The sequence below is a fragment of the Acomys minous genome (assembly GCF_964271855.1).
Source record: "Acomys minous genome assembly, chromosome: 4".
Taxonomy (NCBI): Eukaryota; Metazoa; Chordata; class Mammalia; order Rodentia; family Muridae; genus Acomys; species Acomys minous.
The window spans coordinates 100,196,100-100,212,652 of NC_140486.1; the positions used below are offsets into that span (position 1 = coordinate 100,196,100).

The 16,553-nt window shown below is 45.2% G+C and overlaps 1 protein-coding gene and 1 pseudogene across 3 annotated transcripts in view; both read right to left on the reverse strand.

The window, feature by feature from the left end:
- CYP27A1 (cytochrome P450 family 27 subfamily A member 1) overlaps positions 1 to 12,227 on the reverse strand; it is a 31,729-nt gene extending 19,502 nt beyond the window's left edge. Inside the window, exons 1-2 of one of the 2 annotated variants that reach the window (XM_084779314.1) lie at positions 12,110 to 12,227; positions 11,490 to 11,762 (exon numbers count right to left, since the gene is read on the reverse strand). In XM_084779314.1, coding sequence (XP_084635440.1) covers positions 11,490 to 11,753 — 264 coding nt within the window. In that variant the 5' untranslated portion in view covers positions 11,754 to 11,762; positions 12,110 to 12,227. Of the gene's footprint in view, positions 1 to 11,489 lie in introns of both variants that reach the window. The other variant, XM_084779313.1, reaches the window with a different exon arrangement.
- LOC311595767 (small ribosomal subunit protein eS6-like) lies at positions 4,471 to 6,736 on the reverse strand (annotated as a pseudogene). Its single transcript has 2 exons — positions 6,698 to 6,736; positions 4,471 to 6,183 (listed from the first exon to the last, which is right to left on the reverse strand). The product of its transcript is annotated as a small ribosomal subunit protein eS6-like (transcript).
- Positions 12,228 to 16,553: the final 4,326 nt, after the last annotated feature.

Consider the following 16,553-nt stretch of genomic DNA (forward strand, 5'->3'; position numbering starts at 1 on the left):
AGATGAACCCTGTAACAGCATCACAGTCACACAAGGCCCATGCTTGGGGTTAGCACAGTGGAATGAATAAGTCAGTCAGACTGTAACCTCCTGGATACGCCACTGCCTTGAGCACAGGAACCCACCTTCCGTTCCATCCCAGGCTGTAAGTGCACAACAAGGCCAAGGAGGCACAGGGACAATCTGTCTGTAGGAGACACTGAACTCTTTTTCATGCCACACCAATACTTCGGGAACCTAAACTGTGAGAACTTGTAAGTAGCTAGCTCTACCTGCGGATCGTGAGCAAGGATGGGAGATGATGATGATGATGTTCATACCAAGATGGTCCTCCGTGGTTCGTATGTCAGGGGGTGGGAGGCGTTTTAAGATGGTAGAAGGTAAATAGGGAAGAAGCCATTGAGCTGCTTTAAAAGAAACATGGGACACATGTAGACATGTGAAGAGATAGAGAACAAGGAGATGTATCCACTGTGGAGACCAAACACTGAACGGTGGAAGGAGAGCAACAGTCCTGTTTTAGAGGATGCTGGGAGTCAGCTGAGGTAGGTCAGGAGTCAGGGAAGAGACTAGGATCTCTTTTTCAGTTCCCATCCATTATTATTATTATTATTATTATTATTATTATTATTATTATTATTATTATTATTATTATTCCTCTTCTTCTTCTTCTTCTTCTTCTTCTTCTTCTTAAGATATTTTTCTTTGTTTATTATGTATACAATGGTTTGCCTGCATGTATGCTTGTGTGCCAGAAGAGGCCACCAGATCTCATTATAGATGGCTGTGAGCCACATGTAGTTGCTGGGAATTGAACTCAGGACCTTTTGAAAAGCAGCCAGTGTTCTCTCCAGTCCTGATGTGTTGCCTTTTTTTTTTTTTTTAAGTTTTTTGAGGCAGTGTCTCTAGGTGGTCAGTTTAAGTTTTCCTCATTAACAGTAGTGTAACCAGTCCCAAGTCACTAGAAGGAATACTGGGCTCCCTCCCCTCTTTCTTTTTCCTAACTGCTTGGTCACAGTTGTTTTTTGTTTGTTTGTTTGTTTGCTTGTTTTGTTTTTTAGTCAAGGCTTCTCTGTATAGCCTTGGCTGAACTGGACTCAATTTGTAGACCAGGCTGGCCTCGAACTCACAGCAATCCACCTGCCTCTGCCTCCTGAGTGCTGGGATTAAAAGCGTGACTACCATGCCTGGCCCACACCACTTCTAATCTGGGTTGCTACCTCCAACTTTCAGCTTGATATATGGTCAGTGAAGTATCTGAATTCTCAAACTCAGAGAAACTTGCCAACAGCCAGACTTCAGAAAGGCTCAGCCTCCATGAAAAGATAAGACAAGAAGGATTTTCTGGTTTGGTCTCTTTGATCTCACCCTGCTGTTGACCTCTTCAGTATTTTTGTCACAGCTTGTTTGTTGTATGAGACATGGTCTCTCTACGTAAGTCTGGTTGTCCTGGAACTTGCTATGTAAACCAAGCTGGCGGCAAACATGCAGAAATCTGCCTGCCTCTAACTCCCAAGTCCTGGGATTAAAGGAGGGCCTCAGCATGCTTGGTCTTGTCACACACATCTTGTTTGAAGGTTGGCAGCCTCCTAAAGGGCAGCTAACTGAGTACATGGGATTGGCAACAGCTCTCGTTAGTCTCAAAAAAAAAAAAGTGCGGGGGCCAAATCTGTCCTGTAGGCAGGCCTGACCAACCTTTACACGATCATGGTTGTGTACACAGTAGTCAGAGATTGCCTAAGCCAAACAGACAAGCCCTTATTAGTAAATTTAATTAAGTTATCTGAGGGGAGTGATCTGTTTCTGAAATTTGTTGGTTTTCTTTTTTCAGACAGGGTCTGTCTGTGTAGCCCTGGCCTTGCTTTGTAGACCAGGCTGGCCTTGAACTCATAGTAACCCACCCGCCTGCCTCTGCCTCCTGAGTGCTGGAATTAAAGGCGTGTGCCACCATGCCCAGCTGTTTCTGAAAATTTTTTAGCCATTCTGGTTAAAAGGTCATGGGGAGACATTAGAGAATGACCCCCAACCTGTCAGCTTTGCAAATACCTGTGCCTATAATATCTGGAGCCTCAGACTGAATTTTTAAGGAACTCTGTGCCCCTCCTGGACAGAATCGGAAGCCCGCCTGGGACTATCATGATATAATTTGTGACTGGTGTTATCTCATTGGCTGAGGTGGCCTGACACTCTCTGCCCTCTTCGTTTTTAGAAAGCAGGTGCAAAGCCAGACACGGTGGCTCATGCTGTAATCCCAGTGCTTGGGAGACAGAGGTAGGCAGATCTCTGAGTTCAAGGCCAGCCTAGTCTATAGAGCAAGTTCCAGGACAGTTAGGATTACACAGGGAAACTTTGTCTCAAAACACAAGACAAAAACAGAAAGGGGGAGGCAGAAAGAAAAAAAGCAGGCACAGACTAGAAAAGCTAGGAAAGCCCATGCCTTTCATCTCAGCACTGAAAAACAGAGGCTGGTGGATCTCTGTGATCCTGATCTACAGAGTTCCAGGGCAGCCAGGGCTACACAGAGAAACCCTTGAAAACAAAACAAACAAATCTTGGAAAGGGCTTTTCAGACTAGAGGTTATCCTGTGACTCACACTGAGCTCATGGCTGCCTGGTGTTTGGGTGTTGAGTGTGTGGGTCAAAAATCTTGGGGAATAAGCACCTTGGGCCTATTCTTTTTTATACTAAGTAACAAACTACCAACCTAAAAGTATCTCTAAAAGTGCTTTACTTTTTTATTTTTACTATTTATTTATTTTACTGTTTTATTCTGTTTTACACTAAGTAACAGACTATCTAAACCTAGAAGTATCTCTTTGGGTTTTTACTGGCTGAATCTGTCAGGCCTTGGTTGACTTATTTATGTCAATGCCGTATCTGTCCCCATTGGTTAGAGAGGATTGTTCCAGGAACTGATCCCAGAGATGCACAGCAGCTAGCCTATATATTCAGAGTGCAAAGTCAAAGGCAGGTTGGAGATTGTTAAGTAAATTCTAAGTATGGTGAGGGATGCCTGCTAGATGGAATCCTGTTTCTCTTGAGGGTAATAGCTAATGAGTCTAGAAGAAGAAGGAGAAGAAGAAGAAGAAGGAGAAGAAGAAGAAGAAGAAGAAGAAGAAGAAGAAGAAGAAGAAGAAGAAGAAGAAGAAGAAGAAGAGGAGGAGGAGGAGGAGGAGGAGGAGGAGGAGGAGGAGGAGGAAGAGGAGGAGGAAGAGGAGGAGGAGGAGGAAGAGGAGGAGTTAGAGTTAAAAGACTGAATGGCAACGTATAATGATTGTCCCAGTGAAGTCATTACTGGGCTGAGGGTCCAGCGCAGTGGTAGAGTGTACTTAGCATGTGCAAGGCCCTGAGCCTTGATCCCCAGCACTGCACCTAGGAAGGAGGGAGGGGAAAAGAAAGGAAGGGAAGGAGAGAGATGGGAAAAGATCACTCAACTCTAAAAGAGCAAAATGTACAGCCGCATTTTTGACCTCTCTTAGTTAGGGGCCTGCTTGGTTTAGTGATGGGCCCCTTGAGAAGCTCAGCAAAGCATAATAATGCTCAAACCATCCAATAGCCCTGACAACCAAATCAGACTCAAGGTCCAAGTGCTGTTTTGCCAAGCCAGCTAGGCAGGTGTTGAAAGGTGACTGTCATCAGTTGGGTAAACAAGAGTGACCTAAGAGCAGGCACAGGTTGCTCTTTTGCCTAATCTAATCAGCAAATATCAGAAAGGCAGCTCACTCTGGGACACAGGCAAGGGGACTGCAGATGGGGCAGCCTGTCTCAGTGCCCGCAGAGTGCCACCACCAGGAGTTAGCCCAACCCCTCACCCTCACACAAGCAGATTTTTACATCTCCAAGTAACCAGAGGTGCTAAATAATTAACAGCCTTCCAGTTTCCCCTTGCTCTGAAGCTGGACTTGGATGAGCTCCTGCCACACCAAACCAAGCCAGTGGCTCTATGATAAGTTGTTGTTACAAAAACAGAAAAGCCGGGCTGGAGAGATGGCTCAGAGGTTAAGAGCACTGGCTGCTCTTCCAAAGGTCCCGAGTTCAATTCCCAGCCACCACATGGTGGCTCACAGCCATCTACAGTGAGATCTGGTGCCCTCTTCAGGTGTGCAGGTGTACAGGCAGGCAGAACACTGTATACATGATGAATAAATAAATCTTTCAAAAAAAAATATTCATACCAGAGATCCTGACAGGAAGAACTTCCCAAAGATTCCACAACCCAGAGAAACAGTGGGATACAATGAGATGAGGCTGGAGCAGGATCTGAGAGTGACTCCAGAGGCTCTGCCGGTAACACGCTCAGGAAACTGTGAGCGCTGCTCCCTCAGCAGCCCAGCCCAGAAGCCTGACAGAAAGCTTGACAGAGGTGGACGGATGGACGCACACCGAGCCTTTCATGTCACAGACAATGATGAGAAACTCAATCCACAAAATGACAAGCATGCCGGGGCTACTGGGGGCCACAGGAGGCACCTCAAACCAGGGAGTTCGGGGAACAAGTGATATTAACGAGATGACAGCTTATTGTGCTCAGGATCAATGTTTTTGAAAGGTGAAAGTTTAATTGAGGGGGCTGGAATGATAGTTTAGCCAGCACACTGGCTGCTCTTCCAGAGAAACTGGTTCAATTCTCAGCACCCCAACAATCTGTAATTCCTGTACTCAGGGAATCCAGTCCCAGCTTCTGGCTCCCTTGGACACTGTAGGCACATGATACACAGACATACATTCAGGCAAACACTCAAACACAGAAAATAAAAGTAAAACCTCAAAATATTTTTAATTTAATAGAAGCTTACATGTAAATTTGGGGCTGGCTGGAGATATATTTCAGTGGTTAAAAACACTTACTACACTTGAAGAAAATTGGGGTTCAGCTTCCAGTACCCACATAGTAGCGTACATAAAATCACAGAGGCACACATACATACACATAAAATAAATAAATAAATATTTTTAAGGGCCAGGCTCGGTGGCACATACCTGTAACCCCCAGCACTCAGGGAGGCAGAGGCAGGTGGGTCTCTGTGAGTTTGAGGCCAGCCTGGTTTACAAAGTAAGTCCAGGACAGCCAAGGCTACGCAGAGAAACCCTGTCTCAAAAAACCAAAAAAAAAAAAAAATTTAAGGAAATTTATAATGTATTTAACATATGCTCACATTGTATTCTTTTTTTTTTCCCAAGGTATGATCATTTATTTGTTACTCTTTTTTTATTTTGGGTTTTTTGTTTGTTTGTTTTGTTTTGTTTTCAAGGCAGGGTTTTTTCTGTGTAGCCTTGGCTATCCTGGACTCACTTTGTAGACCAGGCTGGCCTCGAACTCACAAAGATCCACCTGCCTCTGTCTCCTAAGTGCTGGGATTAAAGGCGTGTGCCACCACCACCTGGGTTATTTGTTACTCTTGAAGACTTATTTTTGACTGGACTCAGACTTGGAAGTAAAAGCTCTCAGCGAGGACGGCCTACGTCTCTTGGCAATCTGTTCCTGGTGCTTTTCTTTGGCTTCCTTCATTCTCTCAAACAAAAGTTTAGTGTATTCTGCAGCCTCCTCCTTGTTTTTCTTAGTATGCTGTTCCTTCAGAGCTACGCGTCAGCGTTTGTGTTGCAGGACACGTGACATGACAAGACGCTGAATCTTGAGTGCTTTGGTCCTGGGCTTCTTACCTTCTTCATTTAAGGGCTTTCTGACAGCATATTGGCAGACATCATCTTCTTTAGAGAGATTAAACAGCTTTCAGATTCTGCTGGCTCTTTTAGGTCCCAGCCGGCAAGGCACAGTAGTGTCTGTCAGTCCAGAAACATCGTCGCTCGATTTTTTTTTTTTTTAACAATAACCAAGTTGAGAACAATCAGATTGGCATCCACAATGCATCCACGAACAGACTTGTAGGTCCTCTCTCCAGTTCTACTTGGTCTACAACAAGAATGCCTCTTACTCAACAGCAGGCGCACTCTGCTATAGGTCAAAACACCTTGCTTCATGGGAAAACCTTGCTTGTCATTCCCACCGCTGATCTGGACCACTTAACCCTTCCACTCTTAGCCCAGAGCATCATCAGCTACTTCTGTGGCCCTGCGCTACTCATAGAACGTAAGATGCTCACGTTCATTGTCCACATGCATGAGCTTCTGACAGCTGATGGCAGAGAAGGAGATACGTAGCTTCCTCTTGGCATAGCCGACCGCCTAGGAGGCACCACGAGAAAGAGCCACATAGCATTCTCTTTCCAGAACGCTTGGTATTATTTTTATTAGAAAGTAAAATGAGGGCTGAAGAGATGGCTCAGTGGTTAAGAGCACCGCCTGCTCTTCCAGAGGTCCTGAGTTCAGTTCCCAGCAACCACATGGTGACTCACAAACATCTACAATGAGATCTGGTGCCCTCTTCTGTAGATAAAGCACTCATATGTAATAAATAAAATAAATAAATCTTAAAAAAAAAAAAGTAAAATGAAGATCTAGGGCTACAGCTCAGTGGCACAAAAGACTAAGATGCCCCCACCCCCTACTGCCCAGGGCTTGATTCATAAGTAAAGTTTGGCTTGTTTTCTCATTCCATCACAGCTGTCTCAGACTCATCATTCCGGGAAAAGAAGGGCTCCTGAGGGACGCACTGGGACTTCCCACCATATGCCGGTGTGCGGAATTACCCTCCATTGCTCCATCATGGCAAGACAGGTGCTGACTGCTGAGGAAGCACCCGCAGAGCCTGCATCTCACAGAATCTGCCTTTGGCCATTTGTCCACTTCGCCTGCCTGCCTGGCACAGCAGACGGACCAGAGAGCTGTAACACTGTCAACACCGCAGACCTTTGTAATTAATCATTTGTAAGGTTCCATTGCCTTATGATACCGACAATTTTAAGGCCTTTTAGCTGGTTTCTGGCATTTCTTTGCTTTCTATGCCATGCCCTCGGCAACACTTAGATCTTGTGGGGTTTCTGAGTCTCTACTGCGTATTGAGACATGCAGTCTCATTCTAAAAAGGGCTAACTGTTTTTGTTTTTTTTTTTTTTAAAGTTTCTACCTTGTTTTTTTTTTATGTTTTTTATTCGTTTAATTTTTAAATTTATGTGCATTGGTGTGAGGGTGTCAGGTCTTGGAGTTACAGACAGCTGTGAGCTGCCATGTGGGTGCTGGGAATTGAACCCGGGTCCTTTGGAAGAGCAGACAGTGCTCTTAACCATTGAGCCATCTCTCCAGCCCCAAAAAGGGCTAACTGTTAACCCCCAGTATGGGAACTCATTTTCCACCTCCTCTGGGAGGCTGGGAACCTGACTTTGTGCCCAAGCCACAAGCGTCACCCCTAAAACGCTCTAGCTGCCCCTGAGCAAGAAACACTCTCATCTGGAGGCCAAGTCGTGCCAGACTAACCCCCAGGACAAGGAGCTCAGGTCCCCACCACTGCCAGACAAAGAACTACAGACAGGAACTTCTACTGAGGCAAGGGAGTGTTTTTTGGTGGTACCCTAGGTTCCAGGGCCTAGAATGTGGGCCTAGGCAAGGAGCACAGGTTGGATGGGTTTGGAGGATCAGACTAGGGAAGGTCTGCGTGGCTGTAAACAAAGCATTCTAGGCAAATGTGGTGAAACCTTGGGAGAAAAAGAGACTCGGAAGGAGCCATGTCTTCTTAGAGACTGGCTAAGGAGTAATGACCGGACTCTGTTTAAGAATGTGCACAGATGCTGGGCGGTGGTGGCACACGCCTTTACTCCTAGCATGAGGGAAATAGGCAGATCTCTGTGAGTTCGAGGCCAGCCTGGTCTACAGAGCAAGTTCCAGGACAGCCAGGGCTACGCACAGAGAAAAATCCTGTCTCAAATAAATAATAAAGAAATAAATAAAAACAGGAAAAAAAGAATGTGCACAGTAAGGGCTTTGCTGACAAGGCCACAGGTGCAAAGGAGGAGACCAGGTGCACCTTGTTATAAAGTAGCAAAGAATTTAGCTGAATTTCATTCATGACCCAGAGTTTGTGGAAGGCTGAATTTAAGGGTGATAACTTAGGGCATTTGAAAGAAACTTCTAAGCAAATATAGAGAAGAGCTATTTGGGTGCATTTAAAACCACATGTAGAGCCAGGCGTGGTGGCGCACGCCTTTAATCCCAGCACTCGGGAGGCAGAGGCAGGCAGATCGCTGTGAGTTCGAGGCCAGCCTGGTCTACAAAGTGAGTCCAGGACAGCCAAGGCTACATAGAGAAACCCTGTCTCGAAAAAAAAAAAAAAAAGCCACATAAGATTCGGGAGCAATGACGATGACCTAAAGGTAGAATTGATCATTAAGAGAGATGAGCTGTTGAGTATAACGCTATACATAATCCTAGCATACAAGAGGCAGCAGCAAGAAGCCTGGTCTACCTAGTGAGAGTCTGTCTCAATGCCCACTTATACACAAAAGAAGAGAAGAAGAGGAGTGTAAAAGGATTAGGGTGTCGCTCAGTGGTACAGTCCTTGCCTGGCCTGGAGAAAGTCCAGGTTTTATTCCCCAGCACTTCTTAAAGGATGTGTGTACTTGAGGGGGGGGCAGTGAAAATGTGGAAACGGAAGTTAACATGTAAGGAGTGAAAGGAACTATGGCAAGGGGCATATGAAGCGCCACCTGCTCAAACCAGCACTCAAAAAACAGAGGCACAAGCTGAACGTAGTGGTGCACACTTTTTTTTAAATATTTTATTTAATTTTAATATATGTGCATTGCTGTAGGGGTGTCAGATCTTGGAGTTACAGACAGCTGTGAGCTGCCATGTGGGTGCTGGGAATTGAACCCAGGTCCTTTGGAAGAGCAGTCAGTGCTCTTAACCACTGAAGCCAGCACTTTGAAGGCAGAGGCAGGAGGATTGCTGAGTTCCAGGCCAGCCTGGTCTGCCAAGTGAGTCCAGGACAGTCAAGACTACACAGAAAAACCCTGTCTCAAAAAACAAAACAAAACAAAGAAAAAACAAACAAACAAAAAACAACTCACAGAGACACTATGCTGGGCCGCAGTAGTGAACACCTTTAATTCCAACATTAGTGAAGAGGAGGCAGGGGATCTCTGTAAGTTCGAGGCCAGCCTGGTCTAGAACCAAGGCTACACAATAAAACCCCATCTCAAAAAAACAAAACAAACTCACAGAAGAAAAGAGGCACGATGTGTCAAGGCACTGTGAGAGAGGCCTGAGGCATCACACAAACTATCCACACTGAGTGATTTTCCAGAGGACCCAGGTTCAATTCCCACACCCACATGGCAGCTCACAACTGTCTGTAACTGAAATACCAGTGGCTCCAACTTCCTCACACAAATGTATATGTAGGCCAAACACCAAATGTACATAAAAATAAATTGTTTTAAAAGTTAGAAGAAAAAAAAAAGATTCCTCACAGCAGAGTTCAGAGTCATATAATCAAGATGTTTAGTGTTCTCCTAAAACTGCAGCTGTCTGCACTTAAAAAACAAAAAAAAGATGTATTTATTATGTATATAATATTTTGTCTGCTGCACGCCAGAAGAGGGCACCAGATCTCATTATAGATGATTGTGAGCCACCATGTGGTTGCTGGGAATTGAACTCAGGATCTTTGGAAGAACAGACAGTGCTCGTAACCTCTGAGCCACCTCTCCAGGTCCTGTCTGCACTCTTTTAAAAGACTATTCATGGCTCTGGATGGATGGAGCAGCAGTTAAGTTCCCTTTCACAGGACCTGAGTCTGGTTCCCAGTACCCATGAACTACCTGTAACTCCAGTTCCAAAACATCCTCTTCTGGCCTCTGCAGACATGCAGGCAAGCAGGCAGGCAGACATATAGACACAAACATTCAAACAAATACACAGAAATAAAAATAAATCTTTTTTTTTTTAAGATTTATTTATTTATTTATTTATTTATTTATTGTATATACAGTGTTCTGCCTGCATGTACACCTGCACACCAGAAGAGAGCACCAGATCTAGTTATAGATAGTTGTCAGCCACCATGTGGTTGCTAGGAATTGAACTCAGGACCTTTGGAAGAGCAAGTCAGGGCTCTTAACCTCTGAGCCATCTCTCCAGCCCACATAAAAATAAATCTTAACAAAAAAATTTATATCTGCGGCTCAATGGTACATGCACATAATCCCAGCACTCAGGAGGCTGAGGCAGGAAGAAAGAGTTAAAGCCAACCCTGCCTTCACAAAACATAACCCCATATATTCACAGTTTTGCTTCCTGGATCTGACCTTGTAATGCCATCTAGAATTACATCTTGAGCAAATCCCCCTGAGAAAGCATCAGTCCCCAGCCCCTAGGCATTCCTCAGGCCTCTCACTTTCCAGAGGCTGAAATCAATAAAAAGAACTTCTCGGCCCCTTTGTTCCATGCTCTACCCCTCCCCTCCCCAGCCCCCCTCCCCTCCCCAGCCCCCCCCAGGCCCCCCTCCCCTCCCTAGGCCTCCCACACACACACACACAGGCTCTCACTATGCAGCACTGGGTGGACTGGAATTATAGCGATTCTATTCCAATGCCTCTCCCTCGTGAGCTCTGAGATTGAAGGTGTGTATTGTGCCCAGCTTCCTTCTTTCTTAAGATTTGCATTATTTTTAGGTGTGTGTGTGTGTGTGAGAGAGAGAGAGAGAGAGAGAGAGAGAGAGAGAGAGAGAGAGAGAGAGAGAGAGAGAGAGAGAGAACCAGTGCCCTGGTAGGCCTGAGACATCAGATTCCCCTGGATGGCTGTGTTTATTTGTTTTTTGTCGACCTCAAAGTGATCCGCCTGCCTCTGCTTCCCAAGTGCTGGGATTGCAGGCATGGGCCACCACACCCAGCCTCCCCTGGATGGTTGTAAATTGACACATGAGTTGGAAAAGGGATATGTACCTAACCACTGAGCCATCTCTCCAGTCCTAGGGAATAATTTTTATTTTTATTTTGTAGCCTTCTCTCGGTACCTCCTGAGCCTGACAGGGATAGCTCGCCTAGCTGCTGGTTTTGTCCATTGAAGCCTTTAGTCTTTCTCTCTGCCCTCATCCTCAACTCTCCTCTCAGCCAACTAGGGTAGAGGATCAATCTATTTCTCCTTAAGATTTTTCTTTCACTTCCTGAGAAGCAATCTTTTTTTTTTTTTCTTCTGTGGAGAAATGTGCCCTGCAGATAGCAAAGAAGCTCCCAAAGTTAACAACTAACTCCTTTGGAAGAAGTGGGAGGAGACAGCATTTCTGCAGTTACAGGCAGCTCCCCCCAACATCGGGCACTTTATATGAGCACGAGCCGTTCTCTCCTAAAACAGCCCCTTTCTCTCCCAACACCGCTGCACTGCTGGTGTTCTCCGGACCTGTGACACACACACACCCCGCCTGTTTTATCTCAAAGGGTTCTGTCTGCACTTTGCACGCCTTTCCAATTTAAGGCTTGAAGCCTCAGACAGTGGCAAGCTAAGTTCCGGGTATCGTTTATTATTTATCCCACTTCTCTCCCATATCCAACTTCTCTATCGCAATGCCTAGCCCAGGTGGCGACATCGCTGCGGCTTACCTGGAGTTCGTGCAAGTGCAGCACATAGCCTCGTAGGAATAGCTGGAATAAATTGCGCAGAGATCCGATGTGCGGAAGCTCCGCCAGACTCCGCAGCCGCCGCGGTTCCTGACCTGTTGTTCCAGGACCCTCAGTACTCTCCTCCGCCGGGAGGGCGGCTGGGATCGCGGCCTTGGCTCTGGTTCCTTGTGGCCAGAGGCCACGGCCCACCATGCGCGTGCCCAGGAGCGCCCACCTCAGCCTCGTGAAGCTCAACGCAGCCATGGATCGTGCCTGCGAAGCCAAGAGTTTGGATCCAGAGACTGGGCACTCCAAACAGGCAAGAAGGCCGAACTAGAGCTGTGGGACGGGCGGGTTTAAAAGCAGAGATGACCTAGGGGCGGGCCGATTGAAGGCCAGCCCTTCCAATCAGGCTCTATCAAACGAATGAATAAAAGACACTTTCTCCAAGCTGCAAGCCCCCCTCCAAAGGTGCCAGGTAGAGGCGGACAGAGTGGCCTGTAGAGAAGCCCGGAGCTCTGGCGTTAGCAGCCTCTTCTCCAGGGATTCTCAAAAACCTCACTGGCTCTCAGTTGTGAGCTCAAACATAGTGATCAACTCCCAAGATCCCAAGGCCCCACCTAGCTAGACTGGCCTTTTCTTGGCCTGCAGAACGCCATCTCTGGTGACTGTCACTGCCTGGGACCCGGCTGCTGTTTCCCGGAGGCTGAGGCTGACTGTGGAGCTGGGAGAGCCAAAGCAGTGTAGGCGCCAAGGTCATGTGAGCCCCGGAGAGGAGGAAAACAGAACAAATTGTGATGTCGCTGATGTTAAAAAAAAAAAAAAAAAGAGTGCCACCACTAACCACTACCACCACACACCTCCCCATCCCAACTCTGCTGAAGCAGGATTTTCTAACCTTCAGGTTAAGAAGAGATTGAGGGATTTGGTTTTGTTCTCATTTTCTGGGTTTGTTAAAGGCATGTGCCACCAGGCAAAGCAACAACAACATTTTTAAAGGAGGAGGGGCTGGCTAGATGGGCTGCTCTTCCAGAGGACTCGGTAGCTCTCGGACTTCTGCCAGTAGCAGGCATGCAAGTGGTGCACAGACAGTATGCAGGAAACACACCCATACACAATAAATAAATAAATTCTTGTATTTTTATTTAAAAACAAAAAACAAAAAAGCACTGCCTACCACATGGCCTGGCTTCAAAATAATTTCAATAGAGCAAAAAGAATACAATAGAACAGAAAACTTGCGGCAAGGAAAAAAAAATGTTGATTCATGACCCTTTGTTTTATGTATATTAGAAGTACAGTTTTCTTTTGCTGTTGTTGGATGTTTGTTTGTTTGTTTGTTTGTTTGTCTCAGGACTGAGTTTCTCTGTGTAGTCCCAGCTGTCTTGGAACTTTCCCTGTAGACCAGGTTGGCCTTGAATTCAAGAGATCTGCTCGGCTCTGTCTCTTGAGTGCTGGGGTTAAAAGTATGTACCACCATACCGGCTATACGTGTAGTTTTCAAAAAGTTAAAAACCCGGGGCTAGAGATGTGGCTCAGCAGTGAAGAGCACTTTTGCTCTTGGAAAGGAGTTGGGCTCGATTCCCAGCACCCATTTGGTAGTTCACAGCCATCCATAACCCCAGTTCCGGGACTCAGCTATCCTCTTCCAACTTCCATGGGAACCAAACATGCACATAGTTCACATACATTCATCCAGGGAAAAAATTACATAAAATAAGATGAATAAATCTAACTTTTTTTAAGTGAAAAAAAAAATGACTCATGCAAATGCAAAATAAACATGGGGATTGAAGATACAGTTCCATGGCATGAGGAAGTCCTACACTTAATTTCTGGCATCTTCAGCCACATAGCTAGCTCAGAGGCCATCAGGCGCTACGTGAGACCCTTTCCCAAAGGAAATAAAAAATAAACATGGGATCAAAGATGATTTAACAGATAAGTATAGGAGGCAGCAAGATGGTAAAGCATGTGAAAGTTTGCTTCTTTTTTTTTTTTTTTTTTTTTATTATAACCACCTGGGAGAAGGAAACAAACATACTGATTCCAAATAATTGGTCTGAAAGCTAATGTGGCTAGGTATGGAGTTCTTATTTATTCTAGGGTTCATCTTTTTAACCCACTGCAGAGGGTTGGCCTCTTACAAAATGCCCAGGTCACAAGCACAACTAGACATAAAAGATGCTCCCTACCTGCAGCATTCTCCCCAAGGAAAGAGAGGCCTTATTAGGGTAAATTATACTTCAGGGGAGGTGTTGAGACAGGGTTTCTCTGTGTGGCCTTGACTGTCCTGGACTCACTTTGTAGACTAGGCTGGCCTCAAACTCACAGTGACCCACCAGCCTCTGCCTCCTGAGTGCTGGATTACAGGCACATGCCACCACACTCGGCTAAAACTATGCATTTTTATATAGGAAAGGCTCATTACATGTACAAGTGTGCACATCCTTGAGCATGCCCATTTCACTCCCCTCACACTCTCTTACCTGCTCTTTCCTGCCTGTCTCCCTTTTCCCAAACAGTCCCTTCTTCTTCTACATATTTTACACACACACGTTGTATGTTCATGTGTGTACATGCCCATTCATGAATGAGTATGTAGAGGTCAAAGGGCAACTATATTAGTTTCTTTTCTATTGCTGTGATGAGACATCATAACCAAGACAACTTATGGAAGAGTTTGACTGGGTTTATAGCTCTAGGGCATTAGTGTCCATGATAGAGAAGACATGGTGACAGGCAGCTGGCGCAGTAGCTGAGAGACTGCATCCTGATCCACAAGCAAGAGGCAGAGAGCACCCTGAGAATGAAGTGATTCTTTTTGTTTTGTTTTGTTTTGTTTTGTTTAAGAGACAGGGTCTCTCTGTGTAGCCCTGGCTGTCCTGGACTCACTTTGTAAATCAGGCTGGCCTGGAACTCACAGAGATCTGCCTGCCTCTGCTTCCTTAATCAGAGTATAAGTGATATTCTAAATGCATTCAAATGTTTCTGATGGCCTTAAAGTTAATATTTTAATATTTTGAGTTCTAATATGCTATAGTACATTTGTGACCAATCATTTTTTCCAAGTCATACAGTGTTTCAAAGAGTATCTGAATTTCAAAAGGGTTCTCTAACTGATCACTTCCATGAGTCTGTCTTTCATTTGATTTACCAAGTGTTGTCCCAGTGATCCCAGTGTGGAATTACTAACAATGCCAGGCATTTGAACTGACTACAAAACACATTTGAAACTGTACTCCGAGAATCTCACTGAGCACGAGGAGAACAACTTCCTACCCAGACAGCATCGAGATGAGCTTGAAATAACTCTGTAGCTGCTCAGAGAGTGTAGAAGTGGGGTGTGTCATTGAAAGGTGTCCTACAGGCTCTATTATTTATTGTACTAATTATAAACTTATGACATGACCATGCCCAGTGACATGAGTCTTTTGCCACTTCAGTGCCCACCCATCTTCTCCAAGGCCACACCTACCAATCCTTCTCAAACAGTAGCACCAGCTGGGACCAGGCACTCAAACATATGAGCCTGTGGGGAACAATCTCATTCAAACCACCATAGCAACTTTGTGTGCTTTTCCTCTTCAGCTGCCATCCACGTTGACTTTTGGGGATGAGGGAGGGGGCAGGTGGTGTAGATTTGAGACAGGATTTCTCTGTGCATCCCTGGCTGTCCTGGAACCCACTTAGTAGACCAGGCTAGACATGTGCCACCAGTGCCCAGCTTCCATCTCGAGTTTTGAGACAGGACATCTTGCTGGGCGCTGGGGCTCACCAAACAGGCTAAGCTGGCTAGGCAGCAAGGACAGGGGGTCTTCTTGTCTCTACCTCGTCAGGGCTGAGATTATTAACACACTCTATCATGACCAGCTTTCTACATAAGTGCAGGGGATTAAACGCAAGGATCCCATAGTTGCACACTGTTAAAGTTATTTTTATAAAATTGTGCTTGTTTCTCCATTTCTCTCTTAACCCACCTATCACCTAAATAATTGAGACCCTATTATTTGTTTATCAAGCTTTATAGTTCAACACTGAGCAGCTATTACTCTATTCTTAACCTTCTAAACTAGTCCAACTGCCTCCTGGTGTAAATCTCAGACATACTTGCACTTTATGGCTTTCTCTGATCAGTTAAATCTCCCTTATCTCTCCTGATGTCTTCTGGACCTCTGCCCATGGCTGAATCCACTACTTCCTCCTCTCTAACTCTTCCTCCCCTGGAGGGCAGGAAGTCCAGGCCTATTCTCTCCCCTGCTCAGTGATTGGCTGTAAGCTGCTTTATTGGCATATCAGGGGATAAGTGGGGAGCAGAGTTTACACAACATTGAGACAAGAGATTCTCAGAACAAGGATTGCAACCAGATATGGGGGGCACAGAAATCAGCATTTGAATTACACAATAACCTTATGCCTACACTTTCCTCCTTTAGTCTAATAAAAGGCTCTCTCTTATAATAACAAACTATATGTAATAATAACATTTATGAAAATTATAACCTAAGATTTACACTTGTATATTTGGCACCCTTAAATAAAGTACTCTACTGTCTACCAATTTCCATCATCCTAAACAATTTAACTATGAGACTACAACTATCTAGTCTTCAACCCCATCAGAGACTTAGGAAGGGATAAATATTACATAAATATGTAGGAAGTGCAGGCAAGCAGCCTCCAAAAGTATAGAAATGACAGAGATATTTGGCTGCCTGGACAGTCCCCCCAAATTTTTCCAAAACATTGGAGCATCATCTTCAGCCTCTGACTCAGATTTTTTGACAGACTTTTCTGCAAAGCAGTAACTATAAAGGACTTGCCTACCTTGTGCTTACAAAGCTTGGCGGGATAGTTTCCTGCATGCAGTTTTTCCAGTTAGCACATTATTCTGTCTGTAACTTCCCACCCAGTAGCTAGCCACATATAAATGCTCTTTGAAGCAGACCAGGGGTGCTACCTGAAGCAGACCTGTCCCACTGAATGCAATCTTTAAATACCATATTCTGCAGATCTCTGAGATTTTTGAAGACCATCTATGTATCTTATCTGATTTGTTTCTAG